A 13,242-nucleotide genomic window follows, 5' to 3' on the forward strand; every position below is an offset into this window, starting at 1 on the left:
CAGGTCATGATCTCAGGGTTCTGGGGTCGAGTCCTGCATCGGGCTCTCTGCTCAGCAGGGAGCCTGCTTCCTCCTCTCTCTCTCTCTGCCTGCCTCTCTGCCTACTTGTGATCTCTCTCTGTCAAATAAATAAATAAAATCTTTAAAAAAAAAAAAAAAAAAAAAAAAAGAATATTGTATATTCCTAATGTTTGCAATTTTTCCATAACTGCTCATTCTTGCTTTTGGTCTCTTTCCTTATCTGAGAATATTTACTATGCTCATTTTAATTTCTTGTCCTGCTTTTTTTGCATGAAATTATTCAGCTTTTTGCCTTTCTATCATAATGCTTGGATTCCTCCTCTGTCTTAGGAGCTTCACCTATGGACTCATACATATGTCTTTAGGGTTTTCATCAGGCTGGGGGTTTGTACAGAATACCTGGGGCAGGGGTTCAGAACAGGCATCACTCCTGGAGAGTTGGGGGAAGACAGGTGGAGATGCACCAAGCTGGGGCAACCTGTGGCTGCCCTGGATGCCATAACCCCCAACCTCAACCAGGAAGCCCTGCCCTTCCGGATGACTTGTGAGTACCCTCTCCTTTCCATGATATAACTGGTCCCCAGGGGCAGGCGAGGTGAGAGAGGGGTGAGGGAAAGTTCTGAGCTTGGACAACCCATTTGCATGTGTTGGTACCATCTTCACACCGCCCCTCCTAGGGCTCCAAGCTGCCTGGACATTACGCAGCAGTCTTAGCAGTGGGCATTTCACTGATAATGACGTTTTCTAGCTCCCTGGTAGTCATGGGAGAGGTGGAGGTTTGCAGAGAATAATGGGGTGGGGAAGTGGGAAAATGGGTCCCAACCAGAGAGTTTACCCCTACCAGTCTGTCACTGCCTGGGGCAGGTCTTCCTTCCCTTCCATCTTGCAATCTTCCTCCTGTCCTTACGTATAACAGCCCTCTGATTTTTCCTAAAAGCACAGGTTTGAGCTTTTAAGAAACCCTATTTTTATGTCACAATTTGCTGCAGAATTTCTATTTACTTCATTCCTACCCTTCATGATTTTAACTTGTGATCAATTCAACCCTTGGGCTTCTTTACATTCTGGGAAGTTTAAAGTCATTTAGTCTATCCTTAAATCAAATACTGGATCCCTTTATTTGTCCCTTTCTGAATCTTTTTGTAGCTCCTTTTTCTTTCTCCAGGAGTATAGCAACCTGATCAGAACCATAGAGAGCGCATTATTACTTCTGAAAAATGGGAAGACAACATGGATATATCCCCAAGATATATGAATAAAAACAAGTCACATGTGCATTGTGGAGGCCATCTGTGTTTTTTAAAATACCAAATACTGTAAGGGTCTGGAAGGTTTTATTTGCTTTGTTATTTAGATATTCATAAAGCTACACTTTATGAATAGGAGCAAATATCTACTTTTCTAGAGAAAGGATCTATACTTTTCATCAGTACCTCAAAGGCAATATATGGTCCAAAGGGGTACATAACCATTGGTCAAGAGTGTTGTGTCACTTTCTACTCCATTTTCTCATGATTTAATTCAAGCGGTATACTAGTAACTAAAAACATGTATTGGTTATTCAATTTTTAATATTATAAAATAGAAGTATATGACTTCTACTTTACCATGAAGACTAATGGAGAAATCAATACTGTTACTATGTGGTACCACACTGTTCCCATGAATATACTTGAATATATTTAGCCCTGTCCTAAAATAGATGTCTAGGCCCTTGTGCTGCCAATCCAAGAGGACCCAGCTATGATAAAGGAATGTCCAGAATGTATTTTTGACAGCTTGCATTTGCTTTGTTTTGTATAAACCCCCTTCTGTGGTGTTAAAGAGGCAACAAGAGGTACCTCAGCTCTTTTGTTCAGCATCACATAGGACTGATGTGTCATGTGGTCTTTTTTTTTTTTTTTTAAAGATTTTATTTATTTATTTGACAGACACAGATCACAAGTAGGCAGGGAGGCAGGCAGAGAGAGAGAGAGAGAGAAGAGAGGGGAAGCAGGTTTCCTGCGGAGCAGGGAGCCCGATGCGGGGCTCGATCCCAGGACCCTGAGATCATGACCCGAGCCGAAGGCAGCAGCCCAAACCACTGAGCGACCCAGGCGCCCCGTGTCATGTGGTCTTACAGGAAAGGTCATGGATTTGGGAGATCACTCACTCCTCTGGGTTCCTAAGGAACATTTATTTCTTCACCTTACCTCATCTGTAGAATGGAAGTAAGTAATAATATTACCCATGACAGTTGCTCCTGGTTATCTCGCTATACCCACTTTCCCCTTCTTCCCTGGTAAAGGAACCCCAATTTCTTAGCTGAGTACATTGCTGCTCAGGGAACAGACCCCATTTCCCAGTCTCCCTTGTAGCCATATACCGCATTCTGGTCTGTGAGATAAAAGTGTGAGCTCTGTCTGGCACTTCTGGGAAGCTTCTTTAAAAGGAACAGGGTAGGCTTCTGGTTTCCCCACTCCACATATAAAGAGCTTGGAAGCTGCCACTCTGTCCTAACCAGTAAAAAGCTGACAGACAACTCCTCCTCGCATCCATAAAAGAGAGGAGAACACAGGGCAAGCTGCTGTGCCCAAAACTGCAGATAAGACAGGCCAATACCAGGAGTTGTGGCTTACCAGAGCAGAGACTCACAAGTAGAAACCACCGTGGGAATCAGTTCCCCAGGTAGGACTGTAACTGCCAGATTGCTGGAGGCTCAATGTGGACAAGTCTGCGAGTTAGGAACTCTGGGGAGACTCAGTCATAGGGGACCTCTGCATGTCAGTGTCACCTCCTGAAGCTCTACCAGGTTCCCACAGTAGATGTCAAAGAAAAATCCCCTCCTGCTTCTACTATTGGGTGGGGGGAAGGGGGAGGAGAAGTAAGGAACCATTTTGAAATACACCAGAGCCTTCTGTTTTAACAAAGTCCCCGCTGAGGGTAAACTAGTTACCAGAGCCTAACTGATGGGGAAAGAAGACACTCAACTGGGGCCCACTCTAGCTATCCTGTCCCACTGAACAGGATGGGGGTGGGGGGAAGGTAGGGGGTTGCTTCTATGAAACACTTGTGAAGTTCACAATCCAGAGGCACAGGCTTGGTGGAAATGAGAACAAATCATAGGACTCTAGAATGCTTCCATCCTCTCCCAACTAAAGGCCTGCCTACTGCTGTTCCTTTCATCCAGTGCATCGGGTCCAGCTATCAAGAAAAAACTGGAAAGCATTACCAAAAGGCAAAACAAACAAAAGCCACAGAAATGAAGAAGGCCTATGATGGGCTTATTAGTAAGTATACTGGGCACTGAGGAGAAAGGAATCTCTGAGCTAGAGGATATACATCAACAGAATCCTCAAATCCCCAAAGCAAAGACAACTAAGACTGAAAAAAACAGAATAGGATATCCAAGGATGTCGGACAATTACAAAAGGTGTAACATGAAATGGGAATACTTGGAGGTGAGAGAAAGAACAGAAGAAATATCTGAAACAACTGTGACTGAGAATTTTGCCAAATTTTGACACACATCAAACCAAACCACAGACTCAGAAAACTCAGAGAACACCAAGGAGGATGAATGCAAACAAAACGAAACACTATGCCTAGATACATCATTTTCAGATGTACAGAAAATCAAGGATTTTTAAAAATTCTGAAAGAGGAGGAAAAAAACCCCACATTACCCATAGAGGAACAAAGAAGAATTGGTGACTTTTCCTCAGAGGAGGGAACTGAGACTATGAGATTAGACAGTAGGTAGGGATGCTCAAGGGGAGAGGGAACAGGTGAATTTGTAGGGAGCCAGGGGAGATACTAAAAACAGTTTTCCCACACTGTTTACTGACAGGGTTATATCTATTGTGGGGCAGGGGGAGGGAGCTTTTTCCAGGCTATTAACATACATCTCTCTTCAAACTCCTCATTAATATATAATTTATTCTTCCTTGCCACTCATATTATTGGTTTTCTTCTCTTTTTTAAGATTTTAGAGAGGGAGCAAGCGAGCACAAGAATCTCAAGCAGACAACCTGCTGAGTGCAGAGCCCGTTGTGGGGCTCAATCTTACCACCCTAAGACAGTGACCTGAGTGGAAACCAAGGGTTGGTCACTCAACTGTCTGAGCCACCCAGGTGCCCCTCATATTATTGGTTTTAAATGGAAGTGCCTGGGGCACCTGGGTGGCTCAGTGGGTTAAGCCAATGCCTTCAGCTCAGGTCATGATCTCAGGGTCCTGGGATCAAATCCCGCATCGGGCTCTCCGCTCAGCGGGGAGCCTGCTTCCCTCTCTCTCTCTCTCTGCCTGCCTCTCTGCCTACTGTGATCCTTCTCTGTCAAATAAATAAATAAATAAAAATCTTCAAAAAAAAAATGGAAGTGCCTATATGTTCAGAAAAAGTATGAAAAATGTTTTCTAACTTTAACATGGAATACATCCATCTCATATATAAGGAGAGAACTTATGTCAAAACTTTTTTTTCCCCTCTGTGGTCTGAGGAATAGAAAGATCTAGAAAATTTATGTGTAAAGGCAGAGGTTAAAGTTTAATGGACTCTTCAAAACGGGGGCTTACCATAGGTTCCAGTGAACTGATATAGAAGTTTGCCTGATGAATTGTAAAACATCTTTAGATATTGGTTCACTTACTAAATGTGTAATAAACAGCTGTTATATATCAAGGACTATCCCAGTCCATACAAGATACATACTAAATAGCCCCTGTCCTTGAAGAACTCTCAGCTTAAACTGGTGGTGGTGGCAAATTTATCTAAACAATTACAAAGCTACATTAACATTTGGGGAAAACCATAAAACCTCACCCACTGCTCAAAGTATGGCTTAAGGACCTGACCTAAATCTAATCTCTGCATTTTAATCTGCATTTTAATAAGATTCTCAGGTGATCTGGCTGCCTATCAGGATTTGAAAAGTGATGAGGTGTGGGATTAAAGGAGAAACCACTAATGATCCCCTGGGAAGTGGTCAGAGGTCTTCAGAAGGGTGAGGTAATAGGAACACTCCAGCCTGAGACACTAACAGGTCCATAATTATGGCACCTAGAAAGAGTAAGAAGGGTTCTGGAATGAGAAGTTTAGTCTGCAAAGAAATTAGGTACTTTGGAAGATATGGGAGACCGAGCTGAAAAGGTAGGCTGAACGGCCAGAGGCAGAAGGACCAGATGGTCCTGTTTAGGAAGCCTTAGAAAATTTTAGAGAGGAAAGTGACCAGGTTAGATTCTTCTGTTTGGATATAACACTGGTGGCAGGGTGGAGGATGAAATGCAGAAGAGAGGTTAAGCAGCAGGCAGGTTTGTTATTCTGTAATGAGCTGGACTGACTTCGAACTAAAAAGGAAGTCTTTGAGGACTTTAGAAGTGGAGGGGCCACCGAGTCCCAAGAAGAGAAATAAAGGATTCCATCTGCAGTTCGATACAGACGGGTTCTTTCTACTCAAAGTGCGATGGGTGCCCAACCAGCTGTGTTAGCATCACCTGGAAATTGTTATAATGCAAGATCTCCCGTCTTAATTCAGATATACAGTCAGAAACTCTGGGGGCCAGGACACACAAATCTGACTTTACCAAGTTCTCTTTCAAGCTTGAGAGCTTAAGCACTGCTCTAGCCTGCAAAAGCCTTGTAGCAGGTGGTAAAGGCTTAGAATTGCCACAACTTACTTCTTTTCTAGAAAAGAATAGCCCCCCCCCCAAAAAAAGACAAGAGTAATGAGAAATAAGTTTCTATGTTGAGTGGGCAGAACATAAGCCACACACAAAAACAAAAAACAAAAAACCGCCTTATCCCAAAGACTTACAGTTGGAGAATTAAAATAATTTTGGTAGAGGCTGTGATGTTCTCGGTAGCCTAAATTAAGTAAAACTTTAAGTAATTATCCCAGTTGTAAATTCTTTCTGTACCCTTTCCTGCCCACAAAAACGCCTTCAGGAAAAACACTGGGATTCCTTTTAGCCCTCTCAAAACTGTGTTTCTGATGTAACCGCCCATTTAAAAAACCCAACCCCAAATTAAAAGCCCCCAAAACGGACCGGCGGGGCTGGCGCCATCGTCCCAGGAAAACTTTACCGTTTCCCAGCCACACCCCTGTGGACCGCCGGGCCTCCTTCCCCGGGCAGTTCCCAAAGATAAATAAATCACTCCTTGTTTTTTCCAGACCTGAAATTAGCAGTGACTCACAGAGCACTCCGAATGGCCACGGGAGCCTCGGTTAGAAGGAAAAATGTGCAGATTTTTCCCTCACGCGAGGGCCCGACGTGGCCGGCTGGGCCAATCAGGGGAGGATGGCGGGAATCGCACCAAAGTAGGTAAAAAATGCGGGATGTGTTCTCCCGGCCGCGGCCCGAGCCTGGGCTCCCCGCCGTCTGCCCTCCGGTCTCTTGCTCGCGGGAAGCTGCCCACCCTGGTTCCTCACTCCCCACCCTCCCCCCCCCCCCCCCCCCCGGTTCCCCACTCCCCACCCTACCCCCCCCGCCTCCCCCCCCCCCCGCTGCGTCTTCCCCACCCCCCGCTTCCTCCTCTTCCTGCCTCCTCCCAGGCCCCGCCCCCAGCGCGGCGCACACCTGGCCAGGTGGCTACTTCCATGTTAGGGCTGCCGCAGCGCTGTGGGCGGGGCGCGACGTGGCCCCGCCCACCGGCCGGGAATTAGGGTCCCTGGCTCTGCCTGATCCTTTGCCGGATCAGGTGCCAGCCCGAGCTTTGTCTCCTTGTTCCTAGTAGATAAGGTAGGACCCACCCTCTCAGGCCCGAGCTGGTGAAAGGAGGGCCCAGTTCCCTTGTCTTCGGAACGTGCAGCAGAACCCTCCGTTTGCTCTCTGGGTAGGGCGCTGTCTGGCCGGCCGGTTGCGTAGCAACGGCAGGCAGCGCGTGACGTGCGCAGTCGCGTTTGGGTCCGAGGCGCGCGCCCGTGCACCCGCCCCCTGGTAGGCTCGCGGCTCGCGTCGCCTGCTCGCTGGGTCTCTCGGTCCCTCTGCTGTGAGAAGGACGCTCTGCAGAGTCGGCGCCGGCAAGCTCCCCCTCCCGCGTCACTGCGACCGCCGCGGAGAAGATGGTGAGTGGGAGGGAGCCCGAGGCGTGGGCTGGCGCGGCCCGGGCTGCGGGGCGCCGGGGCGCGGTGGGGGTCGGGGCTGAGGGGCGGCAGGCGCGCCCCCGCCCGGGGGATGGGGGAACGAAGGCCCAGCTGCAGCCCCCAGGCAGGAAAAGATCTCTGGGCTTCCACTGCTCGCGGACCCGCTGGGACCCCGGCTCCTTGGGCGGCTCCTGGCCGCTGCCTCGCTCGCAGCTTTTGCGAGGCCGCGGGCGGGAGCATGGTCCCCGCGGTTCCACCGGCCCAGGCCTGGGGACGACCTGCCGGGGCCGAGCACCGCCACACCCTCGGTGCAGTTGACCGGGAGTCCGCCATCCCGGGGTGGGGGGCGTCGGAATCCCGCGCCGGCCTTGTTGGCGCAGCTTTCCCCAAAGCCGGGCGTCGAGGCGGTCAGTGACTCGTGCGAGTTTCGGCCCGTGAGGTCGGTCCATCTCATTAAGGAAAATAAGGCCTTTATTGAACAACCCTAGAGGGCGGAATGATCACCACGAGCCTGACCCTGGTCTGATTAAGAACAGGGTGGCCTCGCAGCCGCTTTGTTTGTCGTATCTGGCCATCAGCTTCCAGCAGCACTCTAGTGCTTGTCAAGCTTGGCAGTGGCTCTTTTAACCCTTCCCTACCCGATCTCTCCATGTATGGTTAGAAATTTTGTTTACCTGTGAACAGTTTGGCTCTGCCAGAACTTAGCGTGCGAGGAGTGGGCATGAAGCTGGGATGCTAATAAAAGCGAATGAAAAACTTTTTAAAAGCCCATTGAATTATCCTAGTCATTAAAAGTAAATATGTTTACTATATTCTAGGTGATGGGCACTTGGCTTAATTTGCATAGTTTCCCCTCTAAACTGTCTCTAATTTGCCTTAAAATAGTATTCTTAACTGGACGATCAAGTAGAACATTTTGTCATTTTCTTTAGCCTGCACTCGCTGTTACCATTTTTGGTCAATGATTTGCAGCAGGCAAAGGCTTACCAGACTTTACTAGAAATATTACACTGTTATTGCATCTCTCCGCCTGGAAGCAGTTGATACCAGTTTACTGGCATACAAAATGTTTTCTCTGAATGACAGTTTTGGTTTTCTTAAGGTAATGCAAGGGAAAAAAAAGAGATTGACCAGTTAGTAGTTTCTTGATGACTAAAGAGATGCGGTAGGAATTTAATAGTGTTCAGTTTTCCATTCTTCTTTGGTTTAATTCTGCAAACTACGAGGAGGAGCAGCATCTTAAGACTTCTATAAATCTCTGTAAGACTTAAATCTAAGGGTTTGAGTTCTCATAAAATTAAGACCATCTACTCTGATGAATGCTTTGAAGTGGGCTGGAGCCTGCTTTATGTTCTTTTAATTTGACATTTTTTTATTTTGAGTTTCTGTAATACACACTTTATCTTTTCTTTGAAAACAGGTCCAAGCATTTTAACTTTGGCTAAATCCTTAAATTTTAGTTCAAGCTTAACTTCCTTTATTTCTGTGCATTCAAATAAAATGAAGCGTCTGTTTTATTTACTGGTTCTTGGGGGAGGAGAACTAAAAATCAGCAAAGATAAGTGGATTCCAGATGTATTTTGACCTGTTGGCCTTAGGGAGGTCAGGAAGACCTTAGAAGCTCGTTTGAATGCTTGCAAATAGAGTTCAGAATATAGACTGATCATTAGGAAAGATTACTCCTCTATTTAGCCTTGTCCGCACAGACCATCTCCTTTCAGTGTCAGCTGTTACATAGTATTATGAAGATTGAAAGTTCTTTTATTATACCAGATTTTAGCACTTTACCTCTAAATTTGAAACTGGGGTTCCAAGTTTCTAAAGTTTTTGTTTGTTTGCTAAGGTTAAATTTTAGGGGTGGCTCTGTTGGTTAAGTATCCAAATCTTGATTTTGGCTCAGTGGTGATCTCACGGCTGTGAGATCCAGGCCCAAGTTGGGCTGGGCGAGAGCTTGCTTAAGATTCTCTCTCTCTCCCCCTCCCTACCTTTCCCTCCCTCTCTCTGCCACTCGCCCCCGCCCCCCAACTTGCATTCTTTCTTTCTAAGGAAAAAAAAAAAAGATTTTTAGCTACTGTTGGGTTGGTTCTGCATTAACAAAATCACTTCCTGGTACTCAGCAAGCCTTCTGGAAGCACTTGGGAATAAAAGCAATTTGAAACCAACTCGAAAGATCACCTTTGGGCACTTTAAGATGAGATTTCATGTTTTCAAACTCTCACTTTACAGTGGAGGAAAAAAAAAAAAGCCTGTCCTGCACATCTACCCATTCCAAACAAAACTTTTGTTCTGTGTGTATATAGGAAGATTACTTAGTCTACCATGAAGTTCCTAGGGTTATCTGCTCAGTACTTCTTTCGTTGGGTATGGATCGAGATTCTACACGTAGACTTTGCCTAGTGCTTCTTGTAACCAATCATGTATGACATTTACAGCATATTATATGGCTCTATGGGAGTAGGAGTGTAGTCTTGCCCCTGAAATAATAAAAGTCTACGAGATAATTCAGCCTTGCCCTAGTCAGAACCCTGCTGTAACAAGCACAGCTAATTGGCCCAGAATGAATTACAAATTTTATCACTTGGTGATTAGGAAAAACACGTTTACTTACAGCAGCCTAATGGAATAGGTTGGGCATGTGTTCGTTCATGTGCTTACTTATTTAATGTGAAAAAACAGACTGCAAAGAATTGATTGACTTGTGATCTTTTTTGACTACACATTGTTTTAATAATTTACAAATTAATTTTGAAACTTTTTTTTTTAAAGATTTTATTTATTTGTCAGAGAGAGAGAGGGAAAGAGAGTGAGCACAGGCAGACAGAATGGCAGGCAGAGGCAGAGGGAGAAGCAGGCTCCCTGCTGATCAGGGAGCCCGATGTGGGACTCCATCCCAGGACGCTGGGATCATGACCTGAGCCGAAGGCAGCTGCTTAACCAACTGAGACACCCAGGCGTCCCTAATTTTTGAAACATTTTAAGCAGAAAGGTACACAGAATAACAGGTCCCTTTGTATGAAAAAAGAAAATAACTTTTTGCCGAATTTCAGGTTTCTGTGTTACCATTACAGCTAAATCTGCATCTTCTTCCTCATCCCATTCTCTTCTTTCCCCAGAGATAAGCACTCCTGGGTCAAAGACATAATGTACTGGCCAATTAAGGAGATTATTTTTTTCAGGCTATTGCAATTGGGAGAACATTAATTAATAAGGAACGTCTCGGAAAAAAGGTAAAGGACCTGGGGGCAGGTAAAACCGGGAGTCTTGAGGAACTGCAGGGACAGGTCTTATCACAATAAACAAGGGCAGGATCTTTTAGTTACCAGTTTCCCAAAACTCAGAATGATGGGGGTGGATTTCTTAACCATTACCTGCTTCCTAGGAACACAAAGCTCAGGTGATTAACATAGTCAGCTGAAGTTAATATATTTCATTCTCATTGATATTTCCATACTTTTAGCTATGTATGTATGCATCTGTAGTAATATATATTGTTTTGATGTGTTTTTAAATTTCATATAAATGCTGTGCTTTATGTATCTTTTTTTTTTTAAAGATTTTATTTATTTATTTGATAGAGATCACAAGTAGGTAGAGAGGCAGGCAGAGAGAGAGAGGAAGGGAAGCAGGCTCCCTGCTGAGCAGAGAGCCCAATGCGGGACTCTATCCCAGGACCCTGAGATCACGACCCGAGCCGACGGCAGCGGCCCAACCCACTGAGCCACCCAGGCACCCCTTTATGTATCTTTTTGAAACTTAAAAAAAATTAACCTTGGTGAGTTTTTGGGGGGAGGGGGATGAATTTTGGTTTTAGCCATTGCTGTGACTCTTTATTATTAACTGCTGAGTAGTTTGTATGACTCTGCAATTTTATCTACTTCCCTGTTGATGAACATTTCCCTGGTTTTTCATGCTTTAATATTTTTTTGTCTACTCAGTTTTGCAATATATGGTTTCTGTGTTTTATGTTATGTTATTACGTATGTAGCGCTAGTGAATATGTTCATGCTATAGACCTAGAAGTGGAAGCCTGGATTGGAGGGTGCAAGTATGTATTTTTTACTCTCCTATAGGTGATTCTAGTTTGCATCCCATCAGCTACATTTATCAGCCTGTTTCTCCATCTCTTTTTACCACTTGGTATTATGAGTCTTGAAACCTTTGCCAATCTGATGGGTGTGAAATGGCTTCTTATTCTTTTAATTTGCATTTCTCTGATTAGTAGTAAAGTATCTTTTTATGTTTATTGCAGCCAGTGTGTTTACATGGTTGTTCATCTGGTGAACCTGACATTATGTAAATACTCATCACATCTTTATCTAGGCTTATTTGTGGATTCCTAAAGTAAATCCATCGTTAAAAGAAAATCTATAAAAACGTGATTGTCAGTGTTAGAAGTGCATAGAGGGCTGATATCCTTCTCTGGAATCTACATTTCTTTGCATAGCTCTCAAGCTGCTAACTAACAGAGGTTAAATTCCCTTAATTTTAATTTTAGCCACTTGCCATGGTCAGGTCCTGGTGGTGGTAGAATGCAGTGATCCAGGATAGAGTTCCATCTTTGCTAGCGGCCATGGAGATTAACATCCTCTGCTTTATTCTTCTTTTTCTTGGGTAATTAATCCAGCCAAATATTAAAAACAAACGAGCCCTGGGGATATATGGGAAATCTCTGTGCTTTCTGCTCAGTTTTGGTGTGAGCTTAAGATGTCCCTAAAAAAAGAAAGTATTAAAAAAGCAAAACAAGGGCACCTGGGTGGCTCAGTGGGTTGAAGCCTCTGCGTTCCGCTCTGGTTGTGATCCCAGGGGCCTGGGATTGATTGAGCCCCGTGTTGGGCTCTCTGCTTGGTGGGGAGCCCCACCCCCGCCCCCCGCCTGCCTCTCTGCTTACTTGTGATCTGTCTGTCAAATAAATAAATTAAATCTTAAACAAAACAAAACAAATAATTATGACTATTCACCAATAGAATTGGTTTGAATTAAGCTGGTGTTTAACTTACTATCTAGGAAGACTCCAGACATTTTCATTTTTATGTTAATGTAACTTTATTTCAGTAATATCTAAGATCTTTGAGATGAACACAGTATTTGAAATTAGAAAAGTCTTGAAAGTGGAAAAACCGGATTTAATACTATCTTCAGAGCAAAGCTCTGGTCTGTCAATAATTAGGCCTAATCTCTATATTGTATTGTTTGCAATTTGCATACCAAAACCACAGATCCTAATAAAGAAAATGGAAGATTGTTATTTAAGTATTTTGAGATTCCTTCTCTTATAGCATTTTGTCTCTACATTGTCCATGAAAGACACACACAAAGATTTATACCTAACACGAGAAATATTTTAATCACAGGCTTTTGTCTTTCCCTGCCTCTTTACCTTGACGTTGGAAGTGATTTTTCACTTGGAATTGTATTGATGTTTATTTTTCTTGATATTTTACGTTGGGAGAATTATAGCAAAATAAACATCAGATTGGTTCATTTTAGTAATACTTTTTTTTTTTTTTAAAGATTATTTATTTATTTATTTGACAGAGAGACATCACAAGTAGGCAGAGAGGCAGGCAGAGAGAGAGAGGAGGAAGCAGGTTCCCTGCTGGGCTCTCCCTGCTGAGCAGAGAGCCCGATGCGGAACTCGATCCCAGGACCCCGAGATCATGACCCGAGTCGAAGGCAGTGGCCCAACCAACTGAGCCACCCAGGCGTCCATACTTTGACAAACTAGTTACTTAATTCATTTTGGAGTCTTCTATGTAAGGATCCCCCACAGAGTTAAGTAGTTTTTAATCTTGAGTGATTCTTTTTTTTTTTTTTTTTTTTTAAAGATTTTATTTATTTATTTGACAGAGAGAAATCACAAGTAGACGGAGAGGCAGGCAGAGAGAGAGAGGGAAGCAGGCTCCCCGCTGAGCAGAGAGCCCGATGCGGGACTCGATCCCAGGACCCTGAGATCATGACCTGAGCCGAAGGCAGCAGCTTAACCCACTGAGCCACCCAGGCGCCCATCTTGAGTGATTCTTAACTCTTTAAAAGTTTTCTAGTAGCTTGACGTTGTAATGCTTATGTGTTTACTCAATTCGGTGATTTGCTTTGTACGTTAAAGTCAAATTGATCGCATCAGGCTCCTTGCTTGTTGGGAAGCCTGCTCCTCTCTCTGCCTCT

General features: G+C 44.5%; 1 protein-coding gene across 1 annotated transcript in view; it reads left to right on the plus strand.

Moving 5' to 3' along the window:
* Positions 1–6,652: 6,652 nt before the first annotated feature.
* Positions 6,653–13,242, plus strand: part of DSTN (destrin, actin depolymerizing factor) — a 39,659-nt gene continuing 33,069 nt past the window's right edge. Inside the window, exon 1 of the mRNA XM_032351472.1 lies at positions 6,653–7,062. Coding sequence (XP_032207363.1) covers positions 7,060–7,062 — 3 coding nt within the window. The 5' untranslated portion in view covers positions 6,653–7,059. The remainder of the gene's footprint in view (positions 7,063–13,242) is intronic.

This window comes from Mustela erminea, chromosome 7, assembly GCF_009829155.1.
Source record: "Mustela erminea isolate mMusErm1 chromosome 7, mMusErm1.Pri, whole genome shotgun sequence".
Lineage (NCBI taxonomy): Eukaryota > Metazoa > Chordata > Mammalia > Carnivora > Mustelidae > Mustela > Mustela erminea.